Source organism: Manis javanica, chromosome 17 (genome assembly GCF_040802235.1).
Source record: "Manis javanica isolate MJ-LG chromosome 17, MJ_LKY, whole genome shotgun sequence".
In the NCBI taxonomy this organism is placed as follows: domain Eukaryota; kingdom Metazoa; phylum Chordata; class Mammalia; order Pholidota; family Manidae; genus Manis; species Manis javanica.
The window spans coordinates 34,780,186-34,803,133 of NC_133172.1; the positions used below are offsets into that span (position 1 = coordinate 34,780,186).

General features: G+C 33.1%; 1 protein-coding gene across 12 annotated transcripts in view; it reads left to right on the forward strand.

Annotated features, from left to right (window-relative positions):
- The window catches only part of CHD9 (chromodomain helicase DNA binding protein 9), a 236,065-nt gene that overhangs the window by 124,342 nt on the left and 88,775 nt on the right, over positions 1 to 22,948 (forward strand). For all 12 annotated transcript variants that reach the window (XM_073225725.1, XM_073225723.1, XM_073225719.1 and 9 more), the window contains 9 exons: positions 727 to 848; positions 3,980 to 4,223; positions 8,234 to 8,410; positions 9,919 to 10,062; positions 10,179 to 10,434; positions 12,283 to 12,493; positions 14,165 to 14,360; positions 18,699 to 18,866; positions 19,555 to 19,734. In XM_073225725.1, the coding sequence (XP_073081826.1) occupies positions 727 to 848; positions 3,980 to 4,223; positions 8,234 to 8,410; positions 9,919 to 10,062; positions 10,179 to 10,434; positions 12,283 to 12,493; positions 14,165 to 14,360; positions 18,699 to 18,866; positions 19,555 to 19,734 (1,698 nt within the window). The remainder of the gene's footprint in view (positions 1 to 726; positions 849 to 3,979; positions 4,224 to 8,233; positions 8,411 to 9,918; positions 10,063 to 10,178; positions 10,435 to 12,282; positions 12,494 to 14,164; positions 14,361 to 18,698; positions 18,867 to 19,554; positions 19,735 to 22,948) is intronic.

A 22,948-nucleotide genomic window follows, 5' to 3' on the forward strand; every position in this document is an offset into this window, starting at 1 on the left:
GATCTTATGTGACCTTGCTAATATCATGTCTATTAGTTTGTTTTATAGATTCTACAGAATTTTCTACTGAGACAAATGATGTCTTCTATGAATAAGATAATTTTAATTCTTCCTTTCTAATCTTAATGTAGACATCTTTGCCTTTACCTGATTTTAAGGAGAAAGCTGTCAGTCTTTAATCATAAAGATGACATTATCTTTGGCTTTTTCATAAATGCTCCTTATCAGGTTGAAGAAGTTCCCCTCTATTCAAAATTTAATTTTTTTTAGGATTGGATATTGGATTTTCCAAATCCCTTTTCTGCATTTATTGAGATTATCTTTTTTTTTTTTGTCTGTTGATCAATAAAAAAAACATTGATTAATTTTCAAATTTAAGTCACCTTCCATTCCTGGGGAAAATCTCACTTGGTCGTGACTTGTGAGATTCCATTTCTGAAAGTTTTGTTACTGAATTTTTGCTTCTCTCTTCAAGAGAGATATTGGTGTTTACCTTTAGTTTCCTTTTTCTTGTACTGTCTTTGATTTTGATGTAATGTTGAAGAATGAGTTGGGACATATGCCTTCCTCTTCAGTTTTCTGGAAGAGTGTTTACAGAACTAATTTCATCGTTCACTGTTTGTAAAGTTTAATCATAATGCCATATAATTTTTAGGCTTCCATGATTATTGTATGGAAGATTAAAAGATATAAAATATATCATTCATTCTTTGTTTATCCACAAAGGACCGTCCTCCCTCTAATATTTGGAAAAAAATAGATCAATCCAGGGATTATAAAAATGACAATCAACTCAGGGAATATCAGCTGGAAGGACTCAACTGGCTCTTGTTCAATTGGTACAATAGGTATGTAGTGTATCTGAACAGAAAAAAATTCAGTGTGGTAATTTTTTTCATATATGTTAAGTAAAATGGATACTGATGTTGCTGTGTTATTGTTGTCATGGAGTTCATTATTAAAAGTGAGGTTACCCCAGGAAGATGAGTAAATTAAAATTTAGCATTTTTGAATAGTTGCTTCTTTTAAATGTATGCCAGCCAGAACAGACAAAAGTTGATATGTTGAATAATAATTTGAAATATATTTCTTAACATCATAAAACATCTGCTCTGCTACAAAATGCTTTTCAACTTATCAACTTATTCTACTGTCTCCCAATAATTGAATCCAGTTAATAAGGTGTAAACAGTTGTATCTTAGGTCTATTATTTAATCTGTCTTCAAAGGAGCAGATTATCAGCATTTGATAAGGAACAGAATACAAAATATAGGAAACTGGTAATGAATTACTCCTTTCATTAATTATTTATTTTCCAAGTTGTTCAAAATGCTTTATGGGATATTATCTCGCTTTTTTTATTGAGATGAAAAGATAATTGCAAAAGAAGTAAAAAATGGTACCATGATTGAGAAAGTATAGTAATGTATACAAAAGAGCAAATAAAGGCACCATTAGTAGTAATAATAGCAAAATTTGATGACACTTATTCAAAATAATTTTTTTGTTTTTACTTCTCATGTGATTCTTCCAAGTTGTTACACTTAGGTGGTGGGTCATGAGATATGTCATACAGAATTAGGGGGACCTCTTATTCCCCACAGTGCTCTTTGCCCTACCTTATATTTTCTAAATATTAATCATCCTTTTTCCCTAATGAACCTTCCAGATAAAATGGTTAACAAAATATTTCTTATCTTCCCGCAAAAATACTCCTTCCCATTTCCTACATTGTTTGAAACCTTCAGCTCTTTCCTTAAGCCCTTTATTACAACCCTACCCCCTCACTCTCTGTATGTGATGCTTCATAGAGAAGCCTAGGACTTGCCCTCACAACACCTACAAATATATCTCCATCCTTAATTACATTCTTACCTCTCTCTTCATGTACCAGAAGTTAAAGGTCCCTCCCCAGGACCAAGACTAATGCTCCCACCTCAGTCTTGGCAGGCATCTCATCTAGACTTCTCAGAACCTCGCTTCAATCAGTTATCCTTCTCTCTTATATTTTTAATCCATCTCCAAAGACTAGTACCACCCCTTCAGTCTGTGAACAGATTTGGGTTTAACCCAGCTATAAAAAGAAAAGCATAAACCCTCTTTTGGCTCTGTTTTTCCTTCTAGCTACCTTGAGCCCTCTTTGTAACTTCCTAGGCAAATTTCTAGGAAGAGTAGCCTATACAAGCTCTTCCCATTTCCTCATCTCCAGACCTCTTTAAAACTGTTGTTTGGATTTTGATTTTGTATCATCTCTGAAATTCTTAATTTTCCAGTCCACAGGATATTTTTCAGCCCTAATTTACTGCCTTTGCTGCATTGGATAAGTAGTTGATACTTTTTCTTCTGTCTTTAACCTTTTCCCCTATTCTCACCCGCAAGAGCTTTCACAATATGACTGTCTCCTAGCTGTCAGTACCTTGGGGACTTTTCTTTCAGTGGTCTTTGCTGGTTTTCTTCCTTTGCCTACCTTTTCGATGGTGTTTCTTCTTGCCCAAAGATCATCTTTTGCATTCTCTTAATATTCCATGTTTGTTCTCCTGAAACCATATTCTGCACCCTCTGTGCTTTTACTTATCAGTAACATTCTAATGATCTTATACTTCTCTAAGGCCGTGACCTCCAAACCCATATTTGTCTCTTGCTACTGTAATGTCTTACCTCAACAGTTTTTTAAAAACAAAAGATTTAAAATTAACCTTATGATTTCCTATTTTGTCCATACCAAACTTGTTCTTCCTCCATATTTTGCGTTTCAGTTAAGAATAACAGTTCATGTATTCACCCAAACTGAAATCTGGCTGTCATCCGATACCCAGTGTACCTGGTTGTGACTAGGTCCAAATCATTTTAACATAATTAACTTTGGAGTCAGTTCTCTCCTTAGTACCTCTTCCCTTAATCCAAGCATCCACCCATTACTTCATGCATTATTGCAGTACTTTCCAATTAGTGTCTCAACATTTAGTCACCTCACCTGATACTCATAATAGCACCAGAATAAACTTCAAAATAAAACCTAATCCAATCAGGTTTCTTTAGAACTTTTCAGTGAATCCCATTACATAACAGAATGACGCCTTTACCTTCTTTCTTTAAGACCCCTGCTTATCTTAGTAATATTCCCTCTCCTTTTACCCTTCCCTCTAAACCATCTCAAACAACTTGTGGTCTTCTAGTTTATTTTATACTTTACAGTTCTCCCTTGCTTGTGCCATCTGTCAAAATCTACTCCTTACTGGCATAGTCTCTGAAGAGGTCATGTCTTCTCACTCTTTTTTTTTTCCACTGGAGTTGAACTTGTACTCTAATAAACTTAATACTTATGATTCTAAATTGTCCATATATGATAATCATCTGTGAAGCTCTTAAAAAAATTATACCTGTTCGTATCCTACTCCATACACATTAAATCAGAATGTGTAGGGGAGGATCCTAGATATCTGTGTTTTTTTCAAGCTTTGTAGGCTCTTCTGATGCGCAGCCAGAGTTGAAAACCATTACTTTATTTCTGCTTCTTTGATAGCACATTGCATGACTACTTATTTATTTATTTGCATATCTGCTTCTCTAATAGATACAAGCCCCTGGAAGGCAGAGAACATGTTCTATTTCTTTTGTATCCCATATTCTCATACTGTCCCTGAGGTAGAAGGGATTTAATAAATGCTTCCTGACTAAGTAATATATTTAGTTTGCCTTGCTCTTGCCATTTCACTCTTAAAAAATCAAACATCTAATGGGTGGTATCTTTATTTTGAAGTTACAAAAATCTGTAGTTTTCTCTTTGCAGGATTATAATAAAGTTAGAATTTTATATGTATAATTATATGCCTAGTCTCCACTTCAGCAAATCGTACATTTTTTATAAATGCATATATTTTAACATGATCTTTGAAATTTTTTATATATTCATCTCTAAAATATGTAGTATACAGACAAACCCAATGTATACATGGATAATATATTTGTTTATTTCAGACGAAACTGCATTTTAGCAGATGAAATGGGTCTTGGCAAAACCATTCAATCAATTACATTCCTCTACGAAATCCTTCTGACTGGTATAAGAGGACCTTTTCTGATTATTGCTCCACTCTCTACTATTGCAAACTGGGAGAGAGAATTTCGTACGTGGACTGATATTAATGTTGTGGTTTATCATGGGAGCCTGATAAGCAGACAGATGATACAGCAATATGAGATGTACTTCAGGGACTCACAGGTGTGTTACTGAAGGTTTGGTTTGTTGTTTGAAAGGTTGGGTTTGAAAAAGCTTAACATCACATATCAGTTACTTTCAAATTTAGGATAGATTCTAATTGCCTACTTAGATCTTATTCAGCCTCTTTCTTCATAATATTTATTTTACAATAAATTTTAGTAACTGAAGAGAACAAAGAAAAAAGTAGTCAGGTTTCTGTTCTAATTCACTATAAAGATATGTGCTGATACGTACAAATTTTATTATGTCCTTAATTTTTCAACTAGAGTAATTGTTTTACTTCTAATAATTTTTACAATAATAATAAAGATGTTTCTTTGATCATCCTTCAAATTTTTTTCCTCCATTTAAGAAACTTAAATCTTGAGTGAACACAATGGGCTTAAATGCCTGTTGAGGTGAAACCATATGTTCTCCATCATGTTCAATGGATTTTGATTTTAGCTTTGGTTTGTTTGGTATAATATATAAGCATACCTCTCTTTTTCTCTTTTGGATTAGTTACTCCAGTACTCTGGTGATGTGTTGGTTTTCTTCTCCCCTATATCCTAGAGGCACATTTTCCATTTTACTTTGGCTGCTAACTCTTTAGGAAGGATTTCCTATATTTCTTCTAAATACAAAGATAATAAACTAAGAGATGACATCATAATAAAAAATTTTCTAGTGGAAAGTTAAGGCTAGAAAACATGAGGTGCCAAATTGCATTTTTAAGTGATAATATGATTTTTTAGATAAAAAGAAATAAAAATCATTAAAAAGACAACTCACACAAAATTGTACTTTTAACTGGTAAGGTTTATCACCTGGCACTCTACCTCAATGGCATTTTAATATTTCATTTTTCTTCATTAGTTCTTCTGTTTTATAAGGATGCTTATAACATATGACCAGTTCCTGTCCCTGAGATGTAATATAGGTTGAAGTAAGGTAATGTGCATAGTCTTCTACTTTTGACTCCCAATTATAATTAATTTTCTGCCTATTTGAGACACAGAATGGATGAATTAATTTTGTTCCTTTAACCTCTTATGGTTAAAACATTTACTTTGAAATCAAGTATTTATGTAATCCTTTCATTATTCCTCACATTGAAAACTGTCACCTATGCACCTTTCAAGCCTATGACATCTCAGGTTATAGTTTTATTTCTTTCCATAGTGTTTTATTATTCTTAATCATACATTTGTATCATGAAAGTGACTTAGTTCAATCTCTTTTTTACAGAAGATACAGTTTAAAATTGGGGTTTAAGAGATGTTTAACATGGTTACAATTTTAGTGTATATTTCATGAGTTTGATATAAATTTGATAGACAAAATCCTGAAAGATTATTGCTGTTCTGTAAACTGAATGGCATATATTAAATACTTTAATTATATGATAAATGTTACACATTCTAGAAAATATTGTCTGAAGGGTTTAAAATTTTGAAAAGATAAAGATGCAACATCTAAAAATGAGATAAACATCTGTATTTTAAAAATAGAAATAACTTTCAGAGTTAACTCAAGTATATTTTAATATAAGGTGATTAAATATTTGCCTTATACTTCTTACAAGTTACTAAATAGGTTGAAATCATAGTAGTTAAAATTACGCTAAAATTTTCTGAATTGCCCTGAAAAAAAGTACAAGGTAGTAACACTGATAACCACAACATTTATTGTGTATTTACCATGTGCCAGTATTATGCTAAACATTTTAGATATAGTATGTCACTTAATCTTTGTAATGCCATATTTGTAAATAGGTAATGTTATCCTCATTTACAAATGTAGAAACTGGGGTATAAAGAAGTTGTACAGTTTTCTGCAAAACTAGGATTAATAAACTGAGGTCAATTAGACTCAAAAGCCTTTGTTCTTAAACACTTTGATATCAGTTTGACTGAATGTGTCATATCCCAGGTTTTTAGAGCTGCACAAGTACCAAAGACTTATGCTTCATATCTTAATAATATTCTGCCGGATCTGTTGTTCTGCTTAATGGCCAATGTATGCAATCTACATGAAATTAATCTAAAATCAATCTAGTTAAAATAGTAATTAAAATCTGAATCAGAACACATGATCTTTCTTAATCCTTCATTCCTTCTAATCTCAATAGTTTATAGTTTTAACTGTTTATAGTTTCCCATTTAAACATTCTCTTCACTTGGATTCTAGGACTTTGTCCAGTCTTATATCACTACCTATTTCTTCTGAAGCACCCTTTACTGGTTTCTTCTCATCTTCCATATATCTAAACCTTCTGCAGCACCCTTTACTGGTTTCTTCTCATCTTCCATGTATCTAAACTTGGGGGCGACTCTGGGCTCAGCCTGCAGACTCTTTTATATCCCTACTTAGTTCATCAGAGATTCCATTCATTCATGTAACTTCAGTACCATTTATACTGCTGGAAACTCCCAAATCTAAATCATGAGCTCTAAATTCTTTCCTAAATTCCAGAGTCATATCTGAATGCTAAGTACTAAACTTGGCTGTCTAATAGATATCTCAAACATATGTCCAAAACCAAAATCCTCAGTTTTCTCATTGTAGTAAATAGCAATACTAACTTATAGTTGTTTGAGCTAAAAATTTTAGAGTCAAACTTGAATCCTCTCTGTCTCACTTCACACCTCTCCATTACTCACTTATAGTTGTTTGAGCTAAAAATTTTAGAGTCAAACTTGAATCCTCTCTGTCTCACTTTACACCTCTCCATTAGCAAGTCCCGTTGGCTCTGCCTTCAAAATAGATCCAGAACTGAGCACTTCTCATAACTTCCAATAATGATCTCTTAAATTGGATTACTGTGACAGCCTCTTAACTAATCTCTATGATCTGTCCTTAGCTCTTTCAGATTATTTTTACTACAGTAGTCAAAGGGGCCTCTTTTAAAATATATGTTAAATTTTGATATCTCTTTCCTCAAAACCCTCCAATAGCTCCTTGCTCAAAGAAAGACCCAAAGTCCTCACCATGTTTTCAAGCACCTTTACAGTCTCATCCCCTCCATGTTCACTGGGTTTCAAACAGTGGCTTTATTGCTATTATTTGAGTACTGCCAAAGATACCTCGCATTATTAGGGCCTTCACACGTGCTGCTTCTGCCAAGACTGCTTTCTCCTTTAGATCTCTAAATATTAACATGGCTTTCTCCCTCATCTTCAGGACTTTGCTGAATGTCACTTCTCAAGAATGGTCTCCCCAGGCACTCTACATAAAATTGCAGTGGTCACCTCTGACTCTATACTTTCTGTTCCACTTCCCAGTTTCTTTGATTCCATACCCTTTATCACTTTTTAACTTACTTTTTTTTTTAAGGTATCATTGATACATACGCTCTCATGCCGCCATCTTGAATCCGTCTCTCAACTACTTTTTTTTTTTTTGAAGTTTTTTTGTTTTTGTTTTTCTTAAGGGCTATGTCGTGCATTTGAATTACAGGAATATAGTTTCTACTTGTATAATTATTTTTGTCTATTTTGTTGGCTGCTGTATCCCCATTAACTAGAACAGGATCTGACAAAGACACTCAATAAATATTTGCTGAACAAATGACTTGGATGACAAACTTTTATGTTAACTACCTTTTATGTTAACTACCTATTTGCCATTACATATGTGGACTCAAGGATATAAGTAATCAACATTAATACTGAAGTTTCATTAGCCAGATTTTGCAATGGCCAATTCTTTCTTTACCTAAGTTATTACAACTATTAAAATTTTTTAAATATTTTATCAAGGAATACTAATTTGGATACAATTATAAATTAAATGTTGTTGGCACAGTTTTTAACATTCTTGAAAATACTGCAGTCTAATATGGTTTTAGTGCTAAAACTCATTTAAAGGAAGTGTCTGTGCATATATAAGAGTTTTGGTGGAAAATGTTTTATAGCAAAATGTATTTTTACATTTGATGCATTAGATATATTTTTATGCTGTTTGGCAGGACTTAAAAATTGTGATCAAGATATTATAGCATTTAATTGTATTTGATAATAAATTTATAGGGTCGTATCATACGAGGAGCTTACAGATTCCAAGCCATCATCACCACTTTTGAAATGATTCTTGGAGGCTGTGGAGAGCTTAATGCAATTGAATGGCGATGTGTGATTATTGATGAAGCACACAGATTAAAAAACAAAAATTGTAAACTCCTAGAGGGTCTGAAACTCATGACTCTGGTAAGTCCTTTATTACTATTATGACTTAATTTGGTTTTCTATCTACAAAAGGTCAGATAGAGAACTAATGCTAAGAACGTACTCCTTTTTACATTTTAGAGTAATGATTTTTTAGTGTGTTTCTATCTGTGATAATTGAGATTCATTTTTTCTTTAGTTAGTAAGGAAAAAAAACTCATTTGTTTATATGACTTAAAAGTGTTTAAGTCTTTCCTCCAAAAAGACCTTATAGAATTAAAAAACAAACTCTATACACTGTTGAAACAAAGTAAGACCGTAAGTTTTAAGCCTAGTTAATAAAAAGTTCTTTCACCAAAGTTAATAATATTCAGATCATTTATGATAGATAAAGTTCCTGCACAGTTCTATACACTCAGCATATGTTGGTTGTAATTAATAAGTTGGATTTTTTAAGCCATTTTTAAAATATTTTTTAGTATGTTTGCTTTGTTAAAATCAGTCTTTTATGTGTATTCTTTTAACATTTTGATATAAGATTATATAATTAGTGTGTGAAAACTTGAACAAATAACAAATATACAGAACTACATAGAGTGAAACATTAACATTCTCTCTTGTTTCCTCCCCATCCATGCCCATCCCCAGTTCTACTCCTTACTCCAGTATTTAGAGATGGGTGTATATATTTCTAGACCATTTACTAGCATATACATAAATATGCAGATGTAGATACATATACAAATATTTAGCTTAAGAATTTGAAGGTATTGTCAAATAGTAACCAATTTGTGTACTATAATTAAAAATATTTTAAGATTATTTCCTTCTGTTACTATTACATTTAATTTGTAGTGGAATTCTGGTTTAGAACATATTCCAATCAGCTCTTCACTTTGTTTTGGATGGTAGCCTTAATGGTTTGAGAGTTTGTCCTTGTATGAAAAGTCAGATGATGATCAGCTAAATTATAAATTATAAATATTTAAGTACTATAATTAAAAATATTTTAAGATTATTTCCTTCTGTTACTATTACATTTAATTTGTAGTGGAATTCTGGTTTAGAACATATTCCAATCAGCTCTTCACTTTGTTTTGGATGGTAGCCTTAATGGTTTGAGAGTTTGTCCTTGTATGAAAAGTCAGATGATGATCAGCTAAATTATAAAGAATGAGCCCCGTTTTGTGTACAAAATTACCATATAAGGAATGGTTGAGTATGAAAGAAGCAAATATCCTTGATGTTCTTAAAATATCTAGTTTAAAGACATCTAAAGTACACTTCTTATTTAGAACTTTTCTTTTAAAATCCTAAATAGGTAAAAATAGCATGCAAAGTAAAGTTTTACAGAATAACAAAGAGTTTTTCAAAAAGTGATTAAGAAAGTAAATTAAAGAAGATTGATGGGTAGAGATGAATTTTAAGATGATAAAAATTATGGTTAGAAACATTGAATGGTTTTCAAACATTGAACATTTTATAACATATCAGCTTTCATATCATTTTAGTACTGTGGTATTGACATGAATTATTCTTGCTTCATGTAGGAACACAAGGTGCTTTTGACTGGCACACCTCTCCAAAATACAGTTGAAGAATTATTCAGTCTTCTTCACTTTCTAGAACCCTTAAGGTTTCCTTCTGAGTCAACATTTATGCAAGAATTTGGGGATCTGAAAACAGAGGAACAGGTATCCTTTTAGTCTTCATAAATAAATACATCAAATCCCTTATCATAGTAATTATGTGCATGTATATGTGATTGAATGTACATGTGTTACATCTTTTTTCATCATTTTTTATGCAGGTACAGAATCTTCAGGCTATCCTGAAACCAATGATGCTGAGACGATTGAAAGAAGATGTAGAAAAGAAGTTGGCACCAAAGGAAGAAACCATCATTGAAGTGGAACTTACTAACATTCAGAAGAAATACTACCGAGCTATTTTGGAGAAGAACTTTTCATTTTTATCCAAAGGAGCAGGGCAGACTAATGTCCCTAACTTGGTCAATACTATGATGGAGCTCAGAAAGTGCTGTAATCATCCATATCTTATCAAAGGTAGCTAAGAAGGATTGCAAACAAATACTTCTTTCAGCAAATGCTCATGAATTTAAAATACTACAGCTGTAGTAGCTCTTACATGGAAAGACAATGATGCTATAACTCCATTCAGGTGTTCTGGGGGATTATATGTGCTTCAGAATCAGCCAGTGTGAACTACTTCAGTTCAGTATCCATGTTAGTGTGCAGGTTACAGGAGCAGTAGTGTGCCCAGTCTAACTTGGACTGGAATACTTCCTCCAGTTTACTCCTCCTTATGGACAAAGACATCAAAGCCCATCTTCAGACTACTGGATTTATCTTTTTTTCCCCCTCATTTCTTTCCAGTCCAGGTACTCCAGTTAGTGTATCTCAGTTTTTGTGCTATGATGTTGTTACTTTTTAAGATCTTCTCAGGTTCTCAGCTAATGTTCTCTCTATACTGTATTTGGGTCTTTTCAGTTATCCTGGAAATAATACTTTTATCCAGGTCACTTCTTAGCCCAGTAGCTAACTTACAATTCTGCAACTTTTTTTTTTTATTAAAGTATCATTGATACACAATCTTATGTTGGTTTCAAATATACAACACAGTAGTTCACAGTTACACGTATTATTAAATCCTCACCCCCTCTAGCGTGGTCACTCTCAACATAGTAAAATGTTACAGAATCATCAACTGTATTCTCCATGCTATACTACTATACCCATGACCAACCTATATTGTGATTGTGAATTATTGTACCCCTTCCACCAGCACCCACCGTAACCCCTCCCCCTTGGTAACTATTAGTCCCTTGGATTCTGAGTCTACTGCTGTTTTATTCCTTCTGTTTTGCTTTGTTGTTATACTCCACAAATAAGTGAAATCATTGGTATTTGCCTTTCCCCACCCTTATTTCACTGAGCATAATACCTTCTAGATCCATCCATGTTGTTGCAAATGGTAGGATTTGTTTTCTTTTAGTGGCTGAATAATATTCAGTTGTGTATATGTACCACGTCTTCTTTGTCCATTCATCTATTGATGGATACTTAGGTTGCTTCCATATCTTCGCTGTTACAAATAGGGCAGCAATAAACAGGGGTGCATATGTCCTTTCGATTCAGGGATCTTGTTTTCTTCAGAGAAATCCTTGAGAGTGAATTTACTGGGTAAAATGGTGGTACTGTTTTTAATTTTTTGAGGAACCTCCATATTGCTTCCACAATGGTTGTACCAGTTCCATTCCCACCAACAGTGTAGGAGGGTTTCCAGTTCTCCACATCCTTGCCAGCATGCCAGCATTTGTTACTTATTTTAATCCTGCAACTCTTTATGACTAGACAGGCTGAGGGAAGGCAGCAAGCCTTTAATGCTCATCCGGACTCTCTAGAGAAAGTATATACCAAGGATCTGTAACTTGACTTCCCTTTTAATTTTCCCTGTTTCCTTGTCTTGATAGCCAGGAGGATGCCCAGGGACACATCAGATTAATATGATCACCCTTCAGTGATGATCACTGTATATGTTTAAATAATAAATGTTTGTTTAAAAATATAAATTAACTCACCTAGGTTAGGACCACAGTTTCAGTAATTCTTTTCCTAATAGCATTCATTGACTACTTGCCAACATAAATTTATATAAGACATTATGCCAGATGTCTGGGGACATAAAAAGATGTTTAAGACATTGTCTGTAACCTCAGTGAAATTATAGTTTGGTGTTGGTGGGGATTTAGCTACAAACACAAATGTAACTGCCATCACAAAATTGTAATGTGTTGCTAAAACACAGAAGAGCACTAACTCTGATTTTCTTTAATTTTAAAATTTAGGTTGCCTGCATTTGTGTCTTCATGCTGTCCTATATTTTTTTGACAGGTGCTGAGGAGAAAATACTTGGAGAATTTAGAGATACATATAATCCAGCTGCTTCTGATTTTCATCTCCAAGCAATGATCCAGTCTGCTGGTAAATTGGTCCTTATTGATAAATTGCTTCCTAAAATGAAAGCAGGTGGTCACAAAGTACTCATCTTCTCTCAGATGGTACGCTGCCTTGACATCCTGGAGGACTATCTCATACATAAAAGGTAGGCCATATAATTCATCTATTCAGTTATACTATGAATTATGCTAAGTATGTATGTTGCTAAGGTTTATGCAGAACTACTGTACTATAAACCAACTTGCACCTTCATCTAGATAAGAATCCATTTAAATCTTTGAGTTAAGATTGTTTAGAATTATGTCAGATGTTTTCCTAACCTATGTGTGTTGTAGTAGTAGGCAGAGCTAAGAAGAATAATTATGAAAACTCTGAATTGATAGGTATTTGATGACCTAGGAATGGGTTTATTAAAGTACATTTTACTTGATTTGTAAACCTTGCAGAAATGACACTTTGAATGGACTTACAACCACCTTTAAAATTGAAAACAAGATCCAAGATCCTTTTCACATCTATTTCATTGTTATAATTAAAACCTGAACTCACTGTATTTTGACCCTTATCACACACTGTGTAAAATTTGTTCTGCTTTTAATCTTTTTTGATTTGTTTAGTTTGGATTTTGTTTTGTTTTGTGATTTTGTTGTGTTGCTCTAAGATTGTCTTAAATATTGCCTAATCAGTATTTAAATAGACGGAATGTTTATCATTGGATATTTATCACAGCATTAGTGGTCCAAGCAGATGTCAATACAATAATATAAAGGGGAATCTGAAGATTCAGCTACAGGTTTTTGTTCAGTGAATTTTGACCCTTATAGATAAGTAAAGATCTATGCTAGTTTATATTATCAGAGATTATGTAGTTCATTTTTATTTTTCATTTCTATTTCTAGTTCCATTTTTACTGTTTAGTATTCTATTTCCTTTGTTTCATTCCAAAATGTATATTATCAATTTTAAGAAATATTAAACTGCAGTATTCCTTAAAATAGCCATTCTTACATTTTCTTAATCTCCTTACACAAAGATCTTTATAAAGGTAAATTTCCATTGTGATGAATTTCAAGTAAAAACCCAAATTTCTTTAATATTAAAAGTAAATTACTAAAAGTCACAGTCACATTTCAGTTACAAGAGACAAGAACAAGAGCTGCTGCTGAGATTGTAGTAAATTGTATGTGAAAAGAAGTGTCTTGAATCAGAAGAGTTGCGACAAATGTCATGTGTATTCTTCTAGTTCCTAAATTTTTATATATTTATTTTTAATGATGTCTAGCAATTTCTGAGTTTTATGTTAAACAGGGAAGGATAAAAGAAGTTAAAAAGTTAATTGATAGACAGTTATGACTGTAAAAAACTAGCATTCTAGATTGCTCTTGATGAATTTATAGTTAATAAAGTATCAGTTGAGAGAATTATATGACTGAGACACAAAAGCATTGATAAGTTTCTTATATAAAGTTTTATGAAAGTATTTGCTTCTTGTAAAAATGAAAAAGTCATTTATAATAATAACAGCAAAGTAGTTTTTATGGACTGTTTTTTATTTCAACTTCTGAGAATAATATTCATTATAATGGTGTTTTACCTATACATCAGGAATGCAGAGATACTGTATCTTTATATTACTTTGTATTTCCTCCTTAGCACCAACTCCAAAAAATGTAAAACCATAAAAACTAGTTGAGAAAATATTGCTTCTTAATATTGTAGTAAGTGTAATATTGTAGGAAAACTGACTTTACTTTGATTAGAATGTGTCTTCATTTCATTATTTCTGTCTGCCTAAATCTGTTGTTTCATTTGATAGATATTTATATGAGCGAATTGATGGAAGAGTCAGAGGGAATCTTCGACAAGCAGCTATAGATCGATTTAGTAAACCTGATTCAGATCGATTTGTTTTTCTTTTGTGTACCCGAGCTGGTGGGTTGGGCATCAATTTAACTGCAGCTGATACATGTATAATTTTTGATTCTGACTGGAATCCTCAAAATGATCTTCAGGTAAATAAATTCCTTGGCTAAGAGAATTAACTTTTTTCAATTCCTATAATCACTTTTAATACTTAACATTTTGTTTTTAGCTGGACAAATTAATGTGTCCCAAAGAAGTATCTGTGCCAAATAATATAAGTGAAATTGGTCTCATTTTAATTTAATGACAGTAAAATGTAATGCTTATTTAGATTATATATCTTCTAAAAAGGTTTTACCTACTTAAGTACAGTATTTAATGTGTAAAATACAATATTAGGTAAATCTGAGAGAGGCCTAAGCATTTCTAATACATAAAAATTTCTGACTTTTGCTTCCTTAAAAATAAGTACTTGTTTATCCTAGTTTCATCTTAGTCATCATATAATATAGTATGCATAGAATTGGGACATAATAAAGTATGCCTTTTTGTGAGATATTGTAGAAGATGAAGGTGTTGTACATATAAGTTAAGACTGTACTTGGATTTCATAGAAACATAAGAGTATTAACTAGGGTGATTCAAAGTATACAGAAGGATAAGCATCTAGGAAAGTTATGAGAAGATAAAAGTAAAAGAAATTTGTTGTTCATGATCATTTTAATTACTCTGTGTAATTTAATTCAAAATTTCAAATGCTTACCCAAAATTAATAGACTAAAACTAGGGACAAATTATTCTGTAGAAGGCTAATTAGTAAATATTCTGGGCTTTCTAGGCCATGAAAGTTCTCTGTCATACATTCTTGGTGTTTTTGTTTTTGTAGTCCTTTCAAAATGAAAGAGCCATTCTTAGTTGACAGGCCAGATTTAGTCCACTGGCTGTAGTTTGCCCATTCCTAGGTTAAACTCAAATCATAATTATTTGCTTTTAGAATGCAAAACTGCCTGTGATGCTCATGATGTTCTAAAAGTTAATCTAAAATAAAATAACAAAGTCACATTACCAAGCCTGAAGAGGAACTTGAAAAACTGTACCAGATTGTCCAGTGGATCACTCTCACTAGGTTTTTCCTGCCTACTCCTATTGTAGATCTAATCTTTATAGACTAATTGAAAAATTTGGTCTCTTTTGAATGAAATTGGATTATTGTCTAACTCTACGCACAAAGGTAAACTCAGAATGGATCAAAAACCTGGATGTTAGCCATGAAACCATAAAACTCATGGAAGAAAATGTAGGCAAAAATGTCTTGAATATAAACATGAGCAACTTTTTCCTAAGCATGTCTCAGGCAAGGGAAACGAAAGCAAAAATGAACAAATGAGACTACATCAGACTAAAAAGCTTCTATACAGTAAAGGACATCAGCAGAACAAAAAGGCACCCTACAGTATGGGAGAATATATTTGTAAATGACTTATCCAATAAGGGATTAACATCCAAAATACCTAAAGAGCTCACAGGCCTTAACACCCACAAAACAAATAACCCAGATTAAAAAATGGGCGGAGGATCTGAACAGACACTTCTCCAAAGAAGAAATTCAGATGGCCAACAGGCATATGAAAAGATGCTTCACATTACTGATTATCAGGGAAATGCAAATTAAAACTGCAGTGAAATACCACCTCACACCAGTTAAGATGGCCAACAGCAAAAAGAAAAGGAACAACAAATGCTGACAAGGATGTGGAGAAAGGGGAACCCTCCTACACTGTCAGTTGGAATGTGAATAGGATTAGCCATTGTGGAAAGTACTATGGAGGGGTTCCTCAAAAAACTAAAAATAGAAATACCATTGGACCCAGTGATACCACTTCTAGGAATTTACCCGAAGAAAACAAGATCCCTGATTCAAAAAGACATATGCACCCCTCTGTTTATCACAGCGTTATTTACCATAACCAGGATATGAAGGTACCTAAGTGCCCATCAATAGATGAATGGATAAAGAAGAGGTGGTACATATATACACAATGGAGTATTATTCAGCCGTAAGAAGAAAACAAATCTTACCTTTCGCAGCAACGTGAATAGAGCTACAGGGTATTATGCTCAGTGAAATAAGCCCGGTGGAGAAAGTCAAGTACCAAATGATTTCACTCATTTGTGGAGTACAGCAGCAGACTCATAGACTCCAAGAAAAGACTAGCAGTTACCAGAGGGAAGGGGGTCTGAAGGGTGGGTGGTATGAGAGGGAGAAGGGGATTAGGGGCACTATAATTAGTATTCACAATATTGGTAGGTCACAGGGAAGGCAGTATAGCATGGAGAAGACAAGTAATGAATCTATAACATCTTACTATGCCAACGGACAGTGATTGCAATGGGGTGGGGGTGGGGTTCTTGATAATATGGGTGAATGTTGAAACCACAATGTTGCTCATGTGAAACTATCATAAGATTGTATATCAATGATACCTTGATTTAAAAAAATAAAAATTCTGGGAGCTCTGATACAGTTACTCTGCTGGAAGATAACCACCTTCATTTTTTCAAAATAAAGCTTTCTTTAATTTTACCAGTAAAAAAAATTTTGGTCTCTTGTACTTCCCCTAGACCTGGAGCAGTTGTTCATTCAAAATTCTGCATTCTACAGAGCACAGAGTAGATATGGATAGAATAAAGATGTCAAGAAAGGCTATAACATCAATGCTACCTATAAATTTTGAAGCTGCAATTTATGATTTAATCTTTGGAAGATAATGGGAAGATGATTAATAAATTGGGGGAAAGACCATTGATTCTGTGGAACATGTGGAGTCTATCATACAAATTTTAAATTTAGTAGGAACTCAAGACAGTATGAAATTTTTATATAATCTCTGATATCTCTACTTCTAACATGTCTGCATATTACATAATTAGTTCTTTCACATTAAATAAAACTTCAGGTCTCTAGGTTTATTCACCTTAGGTTTTTATCACTCAGAATTACTCAGGTTAGCTAACATGTTCAAAAGGTTGTTGATAATGTAGTAGAAAATATTTTAGCAATTTAGGTTAGGTTTTAAGTTTAAAGCTTGACTTACAGGCAGCTGAAAAACTGTTCACAAAATTGTATTGATGACACCATCTTTAAAAAATAATGATCCTCAGAAAGGGGAACCCTCCTACACTGTAAGTGGGAATGTAAATTAGTTCAGCCATTGTGGAAAGCACTATGGAGGTTCCTCAAAAAACTAAAAATAGAACTACCATTGGACCCAGGAATTCCACTCCCAGGAATTTACCCCAAGAAAACAAGATCACAAATTCAAAAAGACGTATGCACACCTGTGCTTAACACAGCACTATTTACAATAGGCAAGAGGTGGTACAAATACACAATGTAATATTATTCAGCCAAAGAAGAAAACAGATCCTACCATTTGCATCAATATGGATGGAGCTAGAGGGAATTATGCTCAGTGAAATAAGCCGGGCGCAGAAAGACAAGTACCAAATGATTTCATTCATCTGTGGAGCATAACAACAAAGCAAAACAGAACAAAACAGCAGCCCACTCACAGACTCCAAGAAGAGACAATTGGGTAGCAAAGGGAAGTGGGTGGGATGGGATGGAGAAGGGGATTCAGGGGTATTGTGGTTAGCGCACACAATGTAAGGGGGTCACGGAGAAGGCAGTACAGCACAGAGAAGACAAGTAGTGAACTCTAGCATCTTACTATGCTGATGCACAGTGACTGCAATGGGGTATGTGGTGGGGGGACTTAATAATATGGGTGAATGTAATAGTCACAGTGTTGTTCATGTGAAACTTTTATAAGATTGTATATCAATGATACATCTATAGGTTAGCTGGGAGTTACAGGACCAGAGAGGTTTTTGAAAGAACCAGTACACTGCAAGCACTTCAATGAAGTTTGAGTTCTTCTGGGAAGAGACACCCGTATAGAAGTCCTGAAGAAATCAAGACTATAGCACTAGAAAAAACACAGAATTCTGTTTGAAATAGTAAATGGAGAAAAAAATGAAGAAACTATGAAAGGGTTAGGATTATATAAAGAAAACAGGCTAATTTCCTTGTGTATGAATGACATTCTTAATATCAGATTAAAGTACTTCTCTGACTATTGCATCATACTACGCTGATGGACAATGACTGCAATGGGGTGGTGGGGAGGTCTTGATAATACAGGTGAATGTAGTAACCACAGTGTTGATCATGTGAAACCTTCATAAGATTGTATACCAATAATACCTTTTAAAAAAAGGGGAAAAAATAATGATCCTTCATGTATTTATAAAGTTTTACTTATTGCTTATTGATTCTAGAGAAAGTATATCAAGTAACAAGAGTGTCCAAAATTCTTAGACTTTTATATTTCATCAAGATACTTGACTATTAAATGCCTTTTGTGTAATGCCTTTTGTGCTATTTTTCAAATAAATTGAATCTGTAACTTTTCATTTTTTTATAGGCCCAAGCTCGTTGCCACAGAATTGGTCAGAATAAAGCAGTTAAAGTCTACCGACTAGTAACTCGTAACTCATATGAGAGAGAAATGTTTGACCGAGCCAGTCTGAAACTGGGTCTCGATAAGGCTGTGTTACAGAGCATGAGTGGAAGAGAAAGTAATGTTGGTGGTGTATGTATATTTTCTTTTTCATTTGGAGCTTTTTGTTTTTGCTTGCATTTACTTTAAATCTCAGAAAGTTTATCATTTAATTCTGGTCCATACAGAACACTTAATGGGTAGCTTTATGTGGTTACAGAATAAAGCAATATTTAATTAATGCTTTTGAACACTTGTTCTGTCTGTATAACTGCAGTGCTTATGAATTCTAAGAATATTTTTAAGGTAAAATTATTTGCTCTGCTTTTAGGACATTTGTATCAGGGCATAGTAAAACAATTTGTGAAAATTTTTACATTATTTCTATAGTTTTTTTCTGATTATTTTTTTCAAGTGTTAAACTAAATGCTTTGGCTTTCTCTTGTTATAAATGATGTTTTGGTGAATTTTTTTCCCTCAAGATTATTGTCCTATCTTGCATTTGTAGCAGCTATAGAATCCTAGTAAAAAGAACCTTGAGAGGTTACCTGCCCTATAGGCTTTGTTCTTACTGAAGCCATTTTAGGCAAATGACAAGTCTTAAGATGGTAGGGAGTGTTAACAACTTCAGTATATTGTTTCAGAGAATTCTTTACCATGTACATCCCAAGCCTGGAGTGCAATCTAAATATGATGTCTCTACTTTTACATTCTTTAGGAATTTCTCATTTCATGAACTGAAAATACATATATATTGTCACCATAATTATTTTCTCTTTAGATTCAACAGCTTTCCAAAAAGGAAATAGAAGATCTGCTTCGAAGAGGTGCTTATGGTGCCATTATGGAAGAAGAAGATGAAGGCTCTAAATTCTGTGAAGAGGATATTGATCAGATTCTACTACGTCGTACAAAAACTATTACAATTGAATCAGAAGGACGTGGGTCAACATTTGCCAAGGTAATAGTGAATGCTAATTTATAAATACACCAGTAATGTTTGCTACTAAAAATTTGTCTCTTACTCTACTATTTGCAGAGCCATCTGCTTAATGTTTAAATAAACTAAACTATCTTAAAAGTAGGTAATATATTCTTTCCCTTCATTCTCTTTCTGATCTTTCATAACAAATTTCAAATGTACTTTTCTGACTCTAGAGAAATGGAATAAGTATAATAACTAGAAATAGTTCTAAGTACTAATCAGATTAGGACATGTGAAATCAAATTTAGAAATTAAACAACATACATGCCAAAGGCAGAAAAAAAGATAAATAATAATGTAGCAGATTACATTACCTTACTTTAACTTAAAGTCCTTAAAGCAGAGAAAGGATTTCTAAATTCATTTTAAATATTTAAACCTAATCTGGGGAAGGTACAATGAAATTTGTGTCTTAAAAGGAAGTATTAACTGTCCATCCACCCTATTTTGGGAAAACATTTTAAAACTTTACTGCCTTTATATTCCTTTTTGTTCTTGTGTTTTTTCAACAGAGACATGGTAAACCTACATTCATCTGAAGAGGTTATTCAATATTCTATCCCACCTACACTGATTCACACAGGTTTTCTCCCTTCTACTTGCTCTCTACATTTTCCTCCTTCTCTACTCTCTCTCCACTTTGAACTAGGGTATCTTCCTTTATCTTTGTGGAGAGAGCACTGCTGGTGGCAGGTAGTGCATGTGCTCAAAAATGTACTGTCACCTTCAAATGGAAGCTTTTCTTATGCATTCATTTCAATAAACTAATGGAATCTTTTGTCAGGTACTTTATTAAGTGCTGGAAATACTAAAAATTGTTGTAGTAGTTGAAAAAAGTAAAAGAAAAATATTAATTCTATATGAAATTGGAGAGCTAGAGAATCAAAGTTCTTTGCAGAGAAAATAACATTTGAGCTGACTATTGAAGGAAGTGTGGACTGTATTGTGTTATGAAGAAGTAAAATAAATCATATGTTAATAGACTATGAGGATGATTTTATAGAATATAACATGTGCATGTATGGCTGCACAGGATGAATTAAATGGACATGATACTGAAGGGATTAGGGAGGTTGGACCCAAATTGTGAAGGGCTCAAAAAAATTCCATTTTGAGGGATTTAAACTTGATCCTGAGGCAGTTAAAAAGCCTTTAAATCCCTTCAAGCAAAAAATGGACATACTGTGATCCAGTTTAGAAATTTAACTCTAGCAGCAGTGTAGAAAATGAGTTTGAAAGAGAAAGGCTTCAGAGGCAAGGAAACTACATAAGAGGCTTTATAGAATAAGATTTTGGGTAGTGGAGATCCACTAGGAAAGGAGTTGATGACCAGTTAGAAATTTGGTAAAGGAGGAGTAAAACATGACTTGAAGATTTCTGGCTCAAGTAGGTAGAAGACTCACCGTCATTAAGGTAGAGAATGCAAGAAAAGGAAATTCATATGGAGAAAATAAAATACTGGTAATGTAGTATTTGTAGCATTGACTGAGCATCCACGTAGAGAGGTGTCCAGGAGAATTGCCTAGAATGCAGCTATAGATTTGAGTGCTAATAGAGTGTGAACAGCGAATAAACCAGAAGAGAGTAGAATTGTGAAAACTGTAGAAATAATGCAGAAATGTAAGGCTAAGAATAAGTACTAGTCATGATAGAGTAGATTTACCTGGGCTCTAGCTTTTTCCTGAGAAATTCCATTTACTGTTGCTCTACTCAAGTTGTCAACACACTATGTACAGATATTTTTTCCTCATGCCTGAAATTATTTGAAATCTTATTAATTTAATGGAAAGTTTTTAGTCATAGAAATCACCTTTGCTGGTTAGCCTAAGCATTGATATATTCTCCTTATTTTTTAAATTATGGTGGCATATGTTAAGCACTTAATGACCACATATGATTACAGACTTCTTCGTTTGCCATGTAAATTACGATAAACACATAAAATTGGAACACAACGGTTTAAATTCTTACTCTTAAGCTGAGTGTCCTTGGACAATTAACCTTTATGAGTCTCTTGTTTTTAAAGAAGAGAGCATAATAATCTTTATACCATAAAGTGCTATATGCATATTGTTTTACTCTGATATACTCTAATCATAACCAGCTGTGCTCCAAGAAGGTGAGACACATAAGCATTTAAATGTCTATTTTAAACCCTCAGATTGGAATAACTTAGATTTGTAAAGAGAGCTGACTGGAAAGGTACCATAATAGCTGAAGAGAGTCCAGAGTTGTTTGCCTGTAGTTCTCATGTGATTTGTTCATTTCCATAGTTGTGTGGGAATTCTACTATACAGTGGGTTTCAGGCATAGTGGCACCATAGTTTCAAAGTTAATAGTATTTTGTACTTTTTCTTTGGAATTTCCAAAGACTTCTGCTATACTCAATTTTTTTTTTCTGTGGTTTGGATAAATGAAGTAATTCCAGTCTGTATTTCTTGGCATTATCAAATCGGTTTTGATAAGCTACATAGATGGAGCATATGTATGTATCCATAAAATAAAATTCTTTATTGGTAATTTCATATCACCTAAACCTTGTTTTGAGAGATTTTCAAAAGGACAATCAGGTGGATCCTAGAAACTTTAAAGTTTCTGGTCTGATTTTTTTATATTTGATATAGAACAAGACTTTGAATTGCTTAATTTACAAAAACAAAGCAGTCTGAACCAAGTTTCAGTGGATTGCTATTTGTAAGGCCTTTTCTGTGGCACCTGCTATCATCTTTCTACTACTTTCTGATAGAGGAGGGTGTATTTTACCATTTAAATGTCTTCCCTTGTAAATAATAAAAGGATATAATGATTGAAGGAATACATTTAAAGAAAAATATTTTCACAGGGAACTAGTGTTTTAAGATTTAACACTTAGAAATATAGACTCTAAACCTGTACTTGACATTTTTCACAACAGGCATATCCCTTCTGTAGACATTAAGCCATTGTTATAAACCTTGATAATTGTGTGAGTCATCTTGAAAATAATTTATATGTCTGGTAGCATATGGAATAGCATCTAGAATTAATTAGAAATATTAGAAATATTTTACTTGAATAATAAATTTATCATTTCTCTTAAAATGAATATAACAAAAGCTATTTAATCATGAAGTATAATTTCAGATAAACTGTTTGAATTACCAGGTTATCTGGTAGCAGAATAAAAATGATTATCTACTTTAACATAGAA